Source organism: Phycodurus eques, chromosome 7, assembly GCF_024500275.1.
Source record: "Phycodurus eques isolate BA_2022a chromosome 7, UOR_Pequ_1.1, whole genome shotgun sequence".
In the NCBI taxonomy this organism is placed as follows: Eukaryota; Metazoa; Chordata; class Actinopteri; order Syngnathiformes; family Syngnathidae; genus Phycodurus; species Phycodurus eques.
Genome location: NC_084531.1, coordinates 21,890,083 through 21,907,627, shown reverse-complemented (window position 1 = coordinate 21,907,627; position 17,545 = coordinate 21,890,083). Strand labels below are relative to the sequence as shown.

Genomic DNA, 17,545 nt, shown 5'->3' with positions numbered 1-17,545 from the left:
ATGACTGACAGACCCCCTTTTTTTACTTTTGAGATCTGATTAATCTGCTAAATAGACTTTTTTGTTGTTGTTGTTGTTTTTTGTTAGCAGGGTTGAAAACAGAATTGGAAAAGGTAACTTAATCCATAGACAGATATAGTTGATGATGGAACAACGAAATCTCATATACTGGTACTTTGATTCAGACTGCAACTGCGTCCACCATTACAAGGTTGATGTCATAAAAACATCAAAATGACAAATATTGAAGCCATAATTTATTAATGAGTATGACTGTCAGACGGAAATGTTCTTGACAAAAATGTGAAAATATGGAAATTCACACAAATTTGGGCAAATTGTTCTGGAAGTACATTTTTATAGGTTGGCAGCTCTGGTTAATTCTGAACACAGACAGATTCCCAGTTGCACGAGGGTGTGCATTTTATTTTTACTTCACCCCTCTTAAAGATAGAAATGCTTTTACAATTGAGTTGTATGCGTTATATGTCACATTAATGGTCGAAACAGTTTTGAATCTTGGTGTCATTTTTCTATATCACAAATACCTGGCATTTGAACAGGGGTGTGTAGACTTTTTACAGATTTCCTCCTCCACCTTGGGTTAGATGTAGTGTGTCACAAACAGGCAGGGACACTGCAGAGTTCCCAGGCAATTAGAATGATTTTATTTACATAATTATATTACCTTAACAAGTCAAGTTCTAAGTACATAGTCATGAGGTGAGCATGAGCAGCATGATTACAGAGAGACAAAGAGATTGACATTCAGAGGAACTTTAATCGAGGAAATTTGGGGTTGCATGTGTCAGCGAAGACAAATAAACAATTACACGGTAGATTTGGAAGTAAAATACAAACAATTGCTGCAATACTTAAGAATGGTATTTTGTGTTTATATATAACATGAGCAGTCTTTGATAGCTTGATTACAATGGAAAACATTTAGGTTTGCTGTCATGTAAGGACATGCTGTAATACTTTTTTTCGTCCTCTATTCTAATTATTAAGATTCCTGTTGAAGTGCATCGATCCGAGGTTTGATCTTTGGGTTTGAGTGGAATGTGGGAGCAGACTTGGCAGTGTGGTCTAAGATGAAGTGTTACAAATCGCTAGTAGTTGTGACAGTGATAAGTGCAATACATATTTATTTCAAATGTATCAGTGTCATATTTGGGCAGACATGAGGCTCGTGGACTGGCAGTATGAGCTCCAGCTGCTGTGGCAGTTTTAAGAATTTACAGTAAGAAAACATAGTGGTCAATCGCCATTTTTCTAATAAATTGTTTTGCCTTTAATAGTAATACTATTCATGACATGGCCTCTGCCCTTAGCTGTCAATTTGAAGTAATTTTATCTATATAATGCCTTGAAAATGCCTTCACCCCCTTGGCTTTTTTAATTTAATTGTTTTTTTTAACCTATTTTGTTACATTGCAATTAACCGTCTAATTTAAGCGATTTCTTTATCTGAATTTTATTTGATGGATCTTCTCAAAATAGTCAAAGTTTTGAAGGGAATGAGAAATACGTACAGTCAAGAAAATGGGTAAGAAAAAAAGCCAAGGGTGTGAATACTTTTGCAAGGCACTGTATGTTTGTGGTCCCGTCCCCTAATAACCTTAAAATTTAGTATAAATGGTGCTAAAATATGTGTTACAGACGTGATTATAAACAATCTGAGAAAAAGAGTCACAAAGGTAATTTGTATCACTTGCTGGACTCCGTACGTACAATGTGTTGTTACACTTGTATTATAGCCATGTAAATATATAATGTGAACCCCTACTTTTCACTTGATGCAATGTTTTCTCTCTCTCTATGATGTAGACATTTAATTGATGAGCTAATTGAGTTGAGACAAAAAGCCTCTCATGCTCACTTAACTAGATGGATATTATATAGCACATTATATTGAGTACTGCAGCAATGGTTGTACACAGTCAGCTGATGATGACTCGTGTCGTCAGAAGGGCTCAGAATTAGTAAAGAGACAAATGTGAGAGAGGTTGTTGCACATATGACTGTCATCAAATATTAATCATGCTTCCACACATGACATTCATTCACTAAAACTATTATTTGGCAAATGTAAACATTGGCCTCCTGGTAATAAATCATACATATATTTGAAAGGAGCATGCATTTGTGGGATCTGCACCTTTATAAAATGCTGCCAGAACTTCGATATGAGGTCAAAAGACAAGCAAATCAGCTTGTTCCCCCCCCCACAACACTAAAATCAGGGAACAAAAATGTGTGTAACAAACAGACTGAATAGTTTTACGCATTACATTTGAGGTATGACAAATATTTAACTCCACCATACTGCCTGTCCCTGCAGGATATTTTGAGATGTTTATCCTTTATCACATCAATTGCTTATGTTTGTTCTAGTACTTTCACATGTCATCTATGATATCACACACAAAAGGTATAACACTGTAATTGCAAAACCTGCTATTACTGTTACACTCGAGTGTTTAATCAGCTTCTACATACAAATGGCATCTTCGGTTTTGTTTGGAAAGCTGTCACAATGAAGGAACATTTGAAATCAGACTTCTGTTATACTGTGTGAATTATGTGTGTTACCAAAGTAAAGTTAAAGTATGTACATTATGTATGTATTGAGACACCTTGCCCTTCAATGTGGATTTAGTCCCACATTTGCTACTCTAACAGCTTCCACTCTTTTGGGAAGACTTTTTACAAGATTTCGTGTCTGTGAGTTTTTTTTTTGGAAGTTGGATGCATGGAAATACCCATGATGTTTGGTAAATTGAAAAAAAAAACAAGATTTCGGGGACAATATTTGAAAAATGTGTCCCAATATATTTGTCCAATTGTATCTATGAAAAGTGAGAGAACATGACACTTTGTGACATTGCATTTTGACATTCATCGCTAGATACATTCAATGAGATAAAGCTATAACTGTAAGAATTAGACAATGTTTTCTTTAACGGGGTTACATTGCGTATTACAGAAGATACAATGGCGCTATCTGTAGATCTGTATTCATTGTTGGGTTTTATTTTCTCAAGTAAAGTGAGGGATCACCAGTGTTGTGGATTGAGCAGGAAAAATAGTCATCAGTATGTATGGAATACAATGCAAATATGCCCAGTAAAAATATGTTCAATGCATCGGCCCACTGAGTTCGCTTTACCACAGTGCCCATAATGGGCAGTGCCTTCGTCCCGAAACATTTTAAAGTGCCCTTGAACATGTTATTGCATTATAAAGTCTGTATTATTGCTTCCTTTGAAAGCAAGAAGGAAAATAGAACAACTAAGTAAGCTGGCCTGAGTGAAATATGTGAACGATAAAACAAATAAAACAAACGCATGGCTGTTGACCCATAGTTAACTGAAACACGACGAGTTTAATTTCCTGACTTTTTGATTGTTTTCTAATTGTTATATATTATCATAAAAATTGATTTAATGTTGATTTGTGCAGCCACTCGGAACAGTGGTAAAGTGCAGTATTGTTTGTGTGCAAGGCCTGTGTACCACTCTCTGGTATGTGACCGTGTGTGTGTGTGTGTGTGTGTGTGTGTGTGTGCATGTGTGTGTGTGTGTGTGTGTGTGTGTGTGTGTAGCACTCAGCTGTCCCATCTATCCCAGGTATGCGTGAGGGTGTGTGGCAGGTCATGTATGACAACTTCTCAAATAACCTCTGGTAGCGTTGCATAGAGGGCACAACGTGAAGGAGCTAATAGCAGGATGGCACTAAATCTATCCCTTTCCACTTATTTTGGAATATAGTTAAGTGACATTCTAAAATAATTTATTCTTAAAAATGAAATTAAATAAATTTGCCCCTTTTTTTTTACTGGTGGACATACCTCCTCTTTTTTTTTTTTTTTTTTTACCAATGTGTATTTGAGCAACACTGACAAGGAAAATGTGTAATGAGAAGAAAACTTACAGTATATTTTGAAAATAAAGTGGCAACGTAACCAGAATGAAGTCATAACATTTCTTGAATGAAGTTGGAATTTTGCAAGACTACAGTTGTACAGTTACAAGAATAAAATCATAAAGTTACCAGAATGATGTCAGAATAATAACATTTTTTGCAATGTAACATGAATGAAGCTATTTATTTAGAAAAAAAGTCGGACTAATTTGACAATAAAGTTTAACTTTATATATTTATTATTTACTATTTATTATAAACAATACTGTTAAATGAGGAAAAAAAGAGGAGATTTCAGTTGCTGTAGTTCACAGATTTAGTTGTTCATACTGATGATGGGGCCGATGTGCCAAAAACTTTTACTTTTTGTGAAACTTATCCTTAAGTGTCATTTAATGCAGGTACTGTATGTTTCCCAAATTACACAATTTTCAATTATTATGCCTTCCGTCTTGTAATATATTGTAACAACTTAATTCCATAATTAATCTCGTAATATTCCATTATTCCGACTATATTCTCATAAAGCCATGATATTACTTTAGTAATATTCTGTAACTGAACAAACTATTTCAATTGTTCCAATTGTTTGCTGTCACCCTAACTTGCTTGTTGATAGCCAAGGTTGATATGAACGGTCATTTTACAACTTCATGAATTCATACAAATGTTCCTCCTGTGTTGCAGACAACAAATACTGTACATGTGTGGCGTTTTTTAAAATATATGCATGCTTAAAAAAAACAATCTTTTGATAAGTCAGAAGCAGCATCATTCACTTCATTCTCTTTAGGGAGCTGTGTAGTCTTCGGATTGTCTTGGATCAGGGTTAGTGTTTTAATACTTTCCCCTCCAAAATAATTTTCTGTGATTTAATCCTCCGGCCAACAGAGGGTGCAAAAGCAGAGCAGGCACCTGTGTTTCATAATCTAAAGCGAAAACCAAAAAATGTTAAAAATAAAATAACAGAGAAGAACTGGATCATTCATTTGCCTCATTGGAAGCCTTGTTGTCAGCTAGTCTGTATTCAGTCAAATCTGCTTTTGATTTTAATGAACCTGAACCGAACCTGGTTTTTGACATTCTAATATGAATTTCGGAATTCCAGGAGAGTAATAATTATAAAACCCCACAAACCTACGGCCTGTTAGTTGTGAAAAACGAAAACAAAACGTTGTGAGTCCTTTGAAAAAAAAGACTCACATAACAAATTTATCAATCCATCCATTTATCCCTTCATTTATTTTCTATTGCGTATTACATAGGTCAATTGTGAGCTGTAACCTAGCCTAGATTACTCAACTAACTGGACTTGCATGTTTTTTTTTGGAATGTGGTAGTACACAAAGAAAACCCATGCTGGTGTGGAAAACATGCAAACTCCTCACTCAAAGGTCTGAGCCAAGATTCGAACCCAGAATCTTCGACTGTGTGGCACACTTGCTACCCACGTGTTCCATTCAGCTGCTCAGAGCATTTTTTTTTTTTTTTTTTAATAAATTAAAATGCAGGTTTGAGAGCGGCATCTCAGCCATTTTGTACTCTTCCATTATTCCAATCCATTTTTCCACCAATTTTAGCATCTTTTCTCTGTTTGATTAATGTTTAGGTTTCATATTAGCTATAAACTAATTGGGGAAAAGAATATACAGTATGCTGATCAAGTTCAATCCAAAAATACTTAATTTAAGCGTGCAGAGTTGGATAATACAGACAAATGGGCTGCCATGTAGACAAAAGTGACCCAGCTTTCTGCAGACTTTTTCTAATTCAAGCCATGTTTTAACTGTGCATTTGCATGGTTTACTATGTAGCAACAAGAGAAGACAGTTCATTCATTGATAGTGTACATTTGTTATAACACATATACAAACATACAGACATACGCTGCTGCCTTTTTGCTCATGCCTTTGGTGTTCCTTTGTTTTCAGCTTTGGCTCCTGTAAGTCCATTTTCGGTATTGTCGTTCCCTGAGGCATTAACCAGGCACTCTTTACTGCAGGGAAATAGAGAAAACAAAGATTAGCATACAGAAGCAGCAGTAGCAACAATGAAAACTGCTGTATAATTATGACTGAGCCACATGAATGTTTAGATATAAAACATACTAAACATAACTTGATGGAGTAATTGCTGACTGATGTGAGATTTAAGAGGTCACCTTATCATCATTCACGCAGATGTTATAAAGTGAAGAGGATCTTTTGTTTGGATATCTTTTCAATTTCACAACCAACCACAGTTTCTTAAACAGTATTGTATGTAGCAATGACGGAAACACAACTAAAGATATCTTTCTATATTTTGCCTGCTTACAGGGACACGTTTATGACACGCAAAATACCAGTAATATCTATAAAATAACACTAGGTGAAAGTATCAATGTGCAAACACTGTTCCTTTCACTCTCCATTATGTCTGTGTCTGTCAGTAGTTTTACTTTACTTTGATCATACAGTGGTTAACTTCTCTTTTTAGTATTGTATTACAATAAGGAATGTTAAAATGTTGTTTAAACCAGTGGTCCCCAACCACGGGTCTGTGGACCGGTACCGGGCCATGAGGCATTTGTTACCGGGCCGCAGAGAAAGAATGACCAATTTATATAATTTCTGCTGTATTGCAATTCGCGTGTCAATGTAGGTTTTTTAAAAAAAAAATTGACCGGATCTTCTCCGCCCCGACAGCTGCGCGTCTCAATTGACTCGTCAAGACTGCACAGAACGTTTCCCTTTCAGCTCCCAGCCGGCTTGAACGTTTCCGTTTCCGGTCCGAGCGGACTGGCTAACGGCGGCAGAGCTCAAAGAACGAAATCGTTTCATGAACTAATTCAGCTCATTACGTTAACTGAAAAGATTTATTCTTTTGAACGAAACGTTCGCGAACGAAACAACACTATATCAGGAGTCCTACTTAAAATACGGGTTTATCGCAACAGTTAACTCTAAAGCACCAAATCCGCTCTGATACAGTCGTAGGTTTCTGCTCGACACAGGCAGAACTACTTTAACGGAGTTAAAAGTCTACTCTCATTGAGGAGCTACGGAACTGCAGTCTGGTCTGGCTGCCTACAACAACTCAGACCCCCACAGTGGACGCGTCACGAACAGCGAAGGAGGAAGTAGAAGCGAGGCAAGCGTGTGTGTGTGTGTGCGCGTGTGTGTGTGTGTGTGTGTGTATGTACGCCACCACAGCCGGTCCGTGAGAAAAATGCCGACTCCTAACCGGTCCGCGGTGCAAAGAAGGTTGAGGAACACTGGTTTAAACCATTGCATTTTATAGATGTTTTATGAAAGTCACTGTTTAAGTTTGGAACACTTTGCTTTAGTATGGGAACATTTGTTTTGAGTTTAGAACAACAAGTTAACCAGCACTATTGAACTTATCGAGTTTTGCCCGTTTTACTGCCGTTTCTCCTCTTTCCTCCTCCCTCCTCTCCTGCTCTGAGAGGGGGCCAAGTGGTAATGAGCAAAGTGAGGCTGTTGCTGTACGGATTCTGCATCGACGGACCAGTACAAGTCCTGAGGAGAACCACTTCTCTGGATTTCATTCCATTAAAGGGATTCTCATGCTGTTTTAAAATTATACGTCATCATATCATGTGATAAATGTCACCCACTTGGGAGCGATTACAGCCTCGTCATTCTTGATTTTTGTGACCTCTGAAGCCTTTTGCAACTCTTTTGCGATAAAAGGCTTTATAAATAAACTTCACTTGGAACGAATTGTTCGCAAACTCTGATATTATGTAAGTTTATCCCCAAGACTGGCAAGTCTATGATAAGTTTAGAAAAGAGTCACTAATCATGTAAGTCATGCATGTTGTGATAAGTGCCATTCACCATCTCCAGACAACTTACTTCTTCTCATCATCCTTTAGCAGGAATTGGACCACCAAGGCCTTTATCACCATAACAATGATAACTAAGCCAATGACTCCGCCCAACACAGAGACAATGATGACAGTTAAAGTGTTATCAACCTCTCTCACTGAAAGTGTGGAGAGACAAAAAAGACATCGGATGAGAGAAAGTCTCCATAACATACAACAACACAGGATGAGATATGTCTATATGTTCCATACTTTGATCCACCACTCTGAGAGTGAAGATAGCGCTGTGGTTGCGGTTCATCTCTTTTGGGTTTTTCGCAAAACAGGTGTACTCTCCCTCATCTTCAAAGGTGATGTTCCACAGCAGGATGGAGATATTGTGGCTCTTTGAAGAACCCACAAATTCTACTCGATCGTGTTCCACTTTCACCTTGGGCTCCACACCCTCGCTAGGAACCACCCCCTCGCATAACTAAACACATACACACACACGGACACACACACACACACACACACACACACACACAAACATGCTTCGGTTACGCAGCACAGAGCTGACAATAAAAAGGTTTTACCAATGCTTGCGAGGCTCATACCTTGTTCATTGTGCCATTGTTGTTATAATGCCAGCTGAATGTGAGCTTGTGAATGCCAATGCACGAGGAATACGTACACGGCAACAGCACCGTGGAGCCGTTCATTGCCTCAATTGATGACACTTTTCCTGTTGACACCTCCAGTCCACGAACGTGAAGTACACCTGAATCAAAGACTGTGGGAGAGGTGTGCAGACAACAAGTAATTTAATCTAGTGATTCCCAACCACTGTGAGAGATCATCAGGTGTGCCACAGGAAATTATCTAATTTCACTGAATCGTGCCTTGGCTCAACAAAGGTTGAGAAACCCTTCTTTATCTTTTAGTACTTTAATCATACAGCATACTGTTTTGAAAACATGCTAGAAATTCACAGGTAATCAGTGCAATACAAAATGCCAGCAAACCAATTTTTAGGGCATAAATGACAGAAATGCGCACTCCTCTGCGATTGGCTGGCAGGCAGTCCTGGGTGTACCTCTCTTCTCGCCCAAAGTTAGCTGGGATGGGCTCCAGCTCACACGTGACCCTTATGAGGACAAGCGCCATAGAAAATAAATGACATTTTTATGAATAATAGTGATTTATTTGTGAATAGGACAAAGCATTTCTTATAGTGTAATAAAAATATCACACATTTCAATTTGGATAAAAGCTGTCATCATTAGTAAATGCCTTAACGGTTTAATAAAGACCTGCTACCATTGCATAAATGAATAACCCCTGGGTACTATTTGAGGAAACATGGTAATTTATTCTTCAATGTGGACAGTTTTTATCAAAGTAGCTATCTGAGTCCTAAGTAGGAGTATGCATGTATGGTTGATGATGTAACCATCATTGGGCACTGACTGAATTGCTATTGAATGCAATGAATGTTTTATTTTATTTTTTTCTGCTCTTGGTGCTGAAAAAAAAAACCTCTGTAAACAAAGCAACTTTTAATTAGTAGTAAGGAAAATGTGTTGATTCCCGAGAATATTTTGACTGCCATACTCTCAACCACCATGAACATAACCTGAATTAAACCTTCAATAGTTGAAAATATTTGATATTTTACAAATCTGGCCAGAATACCTTCGATGATTGCTTACAGGGGATTTTGACCATTAACATGAGGTCAAATACAAATGAGAAGCAGCCGTTCAATCTGATGAGTCGCCTTTTAAGACTCTGCAACATGGGTAAAAGCATTGGGACATGTTCATCACGACTACGGGACACATAGACGAGGCAGAAAAGCGTATTTTGATCTGAGGGGTCACCATCTCTTTTCTAGCTTATCCCTAAAGCGTTTGATAGTGTTGTGTTCAGGGCTTGAGTCATGTTATTCCACATCAAATTCATCCAAGCGTGCCTTTATAGATGTTATTGAGCACTGAGCACAATCGTCTGTTTTCGCATAGTAGAAAGCACAGAATTGAGAGAAAAAAGACTTAAATAATTCAGAATCAGCTGGTTTACCTCAACCTCTGATTAGTTAATTACTCTATTAAGAAGTGTGTCCCAAGACTTTTGTTTCCCACAAATGACACTTGATTCACCTGGAACCAACAAAAACGACTGGCTGGGGATACAAAATTAATGGAAGTAATTTAGTGACAGTGATGTAAAAATTTGATGACTTAAAATAGTTATTCTTGCATTTACGTGCATGGGTCCAACAAGGTGTCTTTGTTGAATGACAACTGTAGTAATCATCACATTATTACACTGGCGTCTGCCTACTCTTGAGTCCTATTTATAAACGCTGTCCTTTCGACACTGACCATCACGGGATCACATTGCACTTTGTGCAAACTGAAATTAACACATGCACTTGACTTTATGCCTGTAAATTGGTGTTATAGAACTGACGGTCCTTATCTTTCATCTCATTCCAGCCCACAAAAAATATGACAGGAAAACTGCACTTTTTACAGTTTAAATTACAAAATCAGTCTCCATTAAAATATTTTGTCATGCCTAAATCCATGCAGTCTCTGTGTGTGTAAAAGCAAATGTGTTTGCATTCACACCATGTGTCAGTTTATGTTTTAGGAGTTGTTGTTGGGTTCTAATTCTACCTCCTAATCTTACCCTTTCATCTTGACTTCTACCACTGGATATTTTTAACTCCCGACTGCATTCAAGTTGACTCTTCTTCAACAGCAATGTGAGCTGTTTGAGTTCACCTTGTTCTTTTCTCTTTCTGGATCTTGTCTCTGTTAATTGACTTTTTTGGTATTGTTTATTTATACGGACATATTATTGTTCAGAGAATGCATCCTGCACGGATGTTTGAGCTAGATAGGAAAAGGATACTGAGAGGTGGTCTGCTTGTGTATTTTTAGATTGATATGGTTGTGTTATCATGACCACCCACGGATTTAAAAGTTTTCCATGATGGGAAGGGCTCTGGATGCCTGGGTTAGCATTTCCATCCATTCAATTTCTATAGCGGTTGTCCTCATTTGGGTCGTGAGTGGACCTATACCAGCAGACTTTGGCCGAGAAGCGGCGATTTATGCCCTGGAAATGATAGAAGTAAGTTGCAGGGCACGTAGAGACAAACTATCATTCCCACTCACAGTCACACCTATCGACAAATCTTCAGGGGAAAAAAAAACCTTAACCTGACACGTCAAAATAGCTCATGAGACTCCAGCTCCTTCTGTGGTACCTTATCTTACAAGTGCCCCGATTTATGACCTTTTGGAGTTATGAGTAGTTGGTTGGTTGATTTATTTATTTATTTTTGCTCGCTAGGCCACACCCCTTAATGGTACACACCTCAGGCACACATTTGATGTTTCATGTTGTCCCAGAGTACAGTAATTACTCTTCAGAAAACAATTTTATTTCTTAACTTTACATATAAAGTGCTATTTTTATTTATTAAAATCTGTGTAACCCAAAAACTGTGGTGGTTTTGGGGGGCGGGAATGAATTATTATTATTTTCATCCTTCTTTTAACCAGGTTTATCTCTCTGAGATTAAAAGCTTCTTTTACAAGACCGACCTGTGGAAAGTGATTGCTTAGAAAATGCATTTACAGTACATGCAACATTTAAGAGTCAAGTGAACTGAGTGACAATTATCCTTGCTGATAATGCGTTGTGGCCTGATGTCTCTGTTACTGCACAATATCTTATCATTTACTTATCTTGCATTCAGTTCACATGCATGTATTTGTGCTATAGTAGCTTCACTATAAAAAACAAACAAACATCAGAATCTCAATCAGTTCAGCTAATGGGACAAAATGCAACTGCTTGGGCTTGTCCTTGGCTGACAGTCAAGGTGATGTATTTTATTTAAGTAGGCCACACATTGAAGGGTTAATGTATTTCTGAGTAAACCCACAGAGAACTGACCGAGGACACAATTACCACTCTGAGAGAGAGGGAGTGAGGGAGTACTGCTGGGAAGAATGGAAAAGAAAGGGAGGGAATGGTCACAGAGGAATAGTAAATAGAGAAAAGTGAATAAAGCTGAGAGATAGATGGGATGGGTGAGAGACAGGATGGACGGCGTCAGCAGGAAGGAGGAAAGAGATGGATATGGGGAGTGAAATGTCCTTTCCAAGGTGACTGAATGACAGCAGAGTAGCAGTGAAGTGACTCAACATACAGAACCGCACTGGTGCACAGTGGCGGATGTGTACGGTACCGATACAAATACAGCATTCGTAAGATGACTCCCACAAACATGTGCATCCTTTTACAGTAAGTTATATTACAAGTTATTGAGCTGTTGCAGACATGTGATAGAGATGTGAAAGCATCCTAGCCATTCGATAACGAAGGAGAATGATAATAGTTAAAAAGTTACAATTTAGTACTCACTGACTTGCCACAACATTATGAACACATTGCATAATGTAAAAATATTCAATATAAGTGCGGTCTCAAATAAGGTCGTAATAATGTTTGTTATGGACATTGAAGCAGCTGCAACCACGATACATATACCATCCATCCATTCATTTTCCGTACCGCTTATCCTCACAAGGGTCGCAGGCCTGCTGGAGTCTATCCCAGCTATCTCTGGGCGAGAGGTTGGGTACACCCTGAACACCGGGTTTAGAGATAAAACTCTATGAATAATGACACTAGTGAGGAGAAGCGGCTCGGAAAATGGATGGATGGATGGATGGTCTTCATACTGTCCACAAATGCATGGATTACCAGGTCAATAAGCAGCAGACCTGCATAATTGTTACATTAACAGCTATGACTCTGAGTAACTTTTAAATAAAAAACATGATTATTATTATTTTTAAAAGCAGTACCACTATATATATAATTGTTATAAATAAAGTGTAATGATTAAAATTTTTTGGAAAAGTTAGAAAATGAAAACAAATATTGTATTGTATAGATTGAATAGCCAAGTAATTCATGTCCATAAAGCTTGGGTTGAAGTTGCACAGATTGTTTATTTTTTTTAGTCCATGAACTTGTATCTTTGATTTTTGTTTACGATCCTGTTATACTGGAGCCTTGTGATGGCCGTGATAAAACTCTATGAATAATGACACACATTTAAGTTGAATAAAACAGTTACAAGGACATAGTTTGACAGTAAATAATCGTCAAACTTCATGTTAGGTACACTTTTCAAAAATTGCTGTAATTCCCTTGCGCCTATTCAGGTGGCTTTTTCAAATGGAAAGTACATAATAATGACCCATCCATCCATTTTCTGAGCCGCTTCTCCTCATTAGGGTCGCGGGCGCGCTGAAGCCTATCCCAGCTGTCATCGGGCAGGAGGCGGGGTACACCCTGAACTGGTTGTCTGCCGCTCGCAGAGCACATACAAACAAACAACCATTGCATTCACATTCACACGCAGGAGAACATGCAAACTCCACACAGGATTGAACCCCGGTCCTCAGAACTGTGAGGCAGACGCTCTAACCAGTCGGTCACCGTGCCGCCCATAATAATGATGAGTAGAATAATTGCAACAAAACAAATCCATTTGATGCAACATTCATGTTATATGGCTTAAAAGCAATTTCACATCATGACTGAAGGGAGAGCAAGAGAGAGCTCAAAATGGGAAAAGAAAATACATTAAGTCATGTAATGTTTGGAAGGGAAAGTGGCACAAATGAGATGATGGGTTGCAGGAATGAGCTTCCATGGTGATGGGAATTCATATTGACTTCATGAGCACTATACAGTCATATACTTGGCAGCAAATTAATAAGTGCAAGCTTCATGTTTTATGTGTAACAAATTAAACTCTTTGTTATCACATTTCTGTTTGTGTGTCCTTTTCTTTTTTGATCCAATGGACTCTATGCACTCCAACACGTTAAGCATTTCCGATGGAAAGGTCAGATGGTGTAACACTTCCAGCTGTCAATACTGTATGTTACAAGCTACTAGGATGCTAAAAAAATTTAAATGTCTGATAACCTGCAGTTGAACCGTTGTGTAGGTACAATATAATTTATATGTACAGTAGTTCGGTGCTAGCACTTTTCAAAGTCGAAATAGCGTCAGAGGTTTTGAATTTTCAAAGACGATGAGATAGCCCCTCAGCCAATACTGTGGTGTGCCGTTATGTTGCGCCACAACTTGGTTTTGCGTTTGAACATGTTTCCCATGTTGTCACTATCCGTTTACATGCTGACCGGAAGTTATCGTGTCACCTTACACCGAACGTGGGAGTGCTGCGTCCATAGAGCCCATTACTAATGATGCAGGGCAGCTGGAGGCAGAGTTAATAGTTCCCTGCTTATTACCCAACCGTGATATACACACTTAGCATCTACTATAGTAAGACGAGAGTTGTGTGATGTACAATGTGGCCCCATTAAGGGGCAATCGAGGAAGAAGGAAAGAGCACTAGGGGTGGAGTGTTCCTGCTGTGTACAAGTTGCACAGATGATTAAAAAAAAGTTTGCTCCACAAATAGAGTTTCTACTCATTCCTGCATGAAAAAATGTGAATTAGCCCTGAAGTCAGGTGTTCCTGACAGTCCTGGAGCTGGAACACAGAAGTCCCCTGCACCTAGACTATGTCTGGAGTCTTGGGGCAGGAACAGCTAAAACAAGATTGAGCTCACCAAAGCAGTAAGCTTCCCCATGAGGTATGTGTGGGGCACTTGTAAAAGGTATACACATTAAGTTGATGACGATGTGAGCTGGACTGTGACGTGTCTGTTTGAATTTGTACTTGCAAAAAGGGTGTAAGACCACGCTGATCTGTCATGTTTATTTGAAAGGGGCAATTTTCAAAATACTGTAATTCCTCCTGTATAAAATTAGATTTTTTTTTTCTACTAAGAAATTCATCAAGTTATTGATACATATTATACATAGATGGAAAATGTAAAAATGTTTTCATATTGTATTAAGGTAACCCGTAACTGGTGTTCTGAAAAAGGTATACTTTCATTCCAATATGATATAGAATGTCTAATGTTACAAATGTATATATAATACGGTAAATTTTTGGGGCTCACCCGATAATTATGACGTTCTCACGGTTGCCGCCATATCATAGCTGGACCTCCGGTTGACGGACCTGTGTGTGTTACGCCGGTGCGACGCTACTTGCAATCTGCTTTTTTACTCCATATCTGGTCAATTAATGCTTATTTTCCAATGTAACGTGGTCTCCAGTTGACTAACTTTAAAACATTTCATGCTGAACTCACTCCTTCTTGGCTCATACTCTGCGTCGCTACGGAAGCTAGCTAGCTCCTGCTGCTAGCTCCTGCCGCTAACTCCTGTGGCTGCTAGCATCTCCAGACTTGCAGCACAACAATGGCCGGTGGAAAAAAAACCACCCAGTGGACCACACAGCAACTATTAACCAACGACTTGATTCATCCAACGCTGTGGGCTCTGAGGGGAGCACTCATGTGGAAAACAAGCACCGCAACGACAATGCTGCTCTTCCCCTAGTCAGCCATCGCTACATGCTGACTCCTTTGTACCTGTCCCGTCATCGCAGAATAGGGCCGACATGGCTCCCAGTCACAGCCTACACTCGGTAAGACTATACTATTTTCAACAGTATTATTAAAATTTTACACTTACCGTATCATAGAGGATTGATTTGAGTCGATCACCTTCTTTGTTCTTTTTTTAATATGAAAACGCGAGTAGAAATGGTGGGGAGGTGACACGAACATTTGATTAAAAGAATCTAAATTATGTTAGCGCATGAACACAGAGCAGAATATTTCTTTGCAAAACCTAATAAAATACAGATAATAATTAATTTTTTCAGCATGGATGGCAGCAAATCGACTATGTGTATTAAACATAAGCAGAAGGGTGTTCCTGATGTATGGGGTTGATTTTGGGGGAAGTAATATACTCGAGAACGTTTTATAGTGTCTACACGAGAAATTACGGTAATCACTTTTTTCATATTTGTTAAAACTGACAGTATGACCTGACAGTAATACATCAGTGAAATAATCTGTGAACAAAATTAGCCCTCTCTCGCCCCATCTTGCATTTGTAATTTTATTTTTAAGAAACCAACATTTATTTGTTCAAGTGGACAATGCACTAGGTGACTAATTAAGGCATGGCGTATCCAGTATAGAGTTTGAGGAAATATGCTATTTCAATAAAGATTGGGATGTATGTTAAAATTAAATTGGATTTGTTGTTGTGTGCCTTATTAATGAGTACAGTGTCACGAGACGAAAGAGAGAAAACGGGCGAAACTACAGAGTAAGATACATCTATTTAACCAAGGCCATTTGGATTTTAGAGTAAGCCTAATACCTTCATTGTTAAACACACACACACACACACACACAAACACACACTCTCTCTCTCTCTCTGTCTTGCTCTCTCTCTCTCTCTCTCTCTCACACACACACACACACACACACACACACACACACACACACACATGATAATGATAAAGGACAAGAACCATCCTTTGGACATTGTACATTTCTGTGACTAATCCAACTCATCATAATTGTACTAATTCTGATCAGCCTAAAAGGGTTAATGCTATGGACTGTGATGCAGGCAGCAATAAGTACACTTTACATGTTACATCAGCATGTTTGCACCTGAAAGTGTGGGAAGTGAATGCCAAGTCTTCGCTTTGCTGGATGATGAGGTACGACTTAATGCTTGGGCTTGGAGGTATGGATTTACTGAGCTGGCAATAAGCCACCCACCTTACCTACAATAGTCTAACACAGAGGGAGTAAAAGATGCTGTGAAGGTGGACAAATACACTTCACACCACCAACACACTGCCAAAGTGCAAAGCTGTGGTGTCACAGAAAGATGCAAAGCAGCAGTTTAAGGTACTGCAGATACAATGAAGTCTAACTCACCCAGCAGCAGTGCAACTAGCAGACCTGGCACACTCCAGCCAGTGTTGTCCAATGACGCCATGACACCACCTATCTTGTCCGAGTCCTTGTGTGTGTCCCAATTCTGAATGTTGTACTGTTTTTTTTACAGTTGAATTTAGGCAAGAACAAATTGCGCCTGTCTTATAGGTTTTTGGAGCAAGGTGGTCCTGCTTTCAGTCCCTCCCTCTTTTCCCCTCCTATCCCAGGATGGAAGCACAACGAGTTCTGTCCAGGCTGGAGAATACACCCCCCTGCTCCCTGTTTGTGTCCCACTCTCCCTCTCTCTCTCTCTCTCTCTCTCTCTCTCTCTCACTCTCTATCTCTCTCTCTCTCTCTCTCTCTCGTCCTGTCTTCTGTCAACAGTCACAGTGGTGATCAAATGAGCAAATAAAAAAAAAAGGCAGAGCAGCAGCTGTTTGGCGACATGCTGTGGTGCCCGACAGCCTCAACACTCTACCAGCAGCGGTATCAGTCAAGAAAGCACACCAGCCAGCAAGCCACACTGACGGGGGACATAGGCTGGAGGAGTGCTGGATGGAGCATGGGAGAGACAGGCACAAAAAGGGATGCTGGTGCAGAGCAGCCAGGCAGAGAAGCAGAAAGTGAATGTCTCCCCGGCCGGTGAAAAGAGAAATGAGAGAAATGAGTGCGGGAGGTACTGCAGAGGGAGAGCGGGAGAGAGAGAGAAAGAGAGAGAGAGAGAGAGAAGGAGGAAGGGAAGGCTTGGAGTGTGTGTTGGAGAGGGGGTGACGGTGATTACCAATGCCACATACACACACCTGACAATTCAGCACAATTTGGCTGAGTCAGCCTTACTTGACGAGAGTTGGAGACAAGAGGAGTGCTTTGCTTTA

The 17,545-nt window shown here is 39.2% G+C and overlaps 1 protein-coding gene across 1 annotated transcript; it reads right to left on the bottom strand.

Annotated features, from left to right (window-relative positions):
• Window positions 1-658: 658 nt before the first annotated feature.
• scn4ba (sodium channel, voltage-gated, type IV, beta a) lies at window positions 659-17,054 on the bottom strand. Its single transcript, XM_061681495.1, has 5 exons — window positions 16,671-17,054; window positions 8,356-8,531; window positions 8,012-8,231; window positions 7,788-7,917; window positions 659-5,923 (listed from the first exon to the last, which is right to left on the bottom strand). Exons 1-5 carry the CDS (start codon window positions 16,729-16,731, stop codon window positions 5,830-5,832), a joined length of 681 nt encoding a protein of 226 aa, XP_061537479.1. The 5' UTR covers window positions 16,732-17,054; the 3' UTR covers window positions 659-5,829.
• Between the last annotated feature and the right edge of the window lie 491 nt (window positions 17,055-17,545).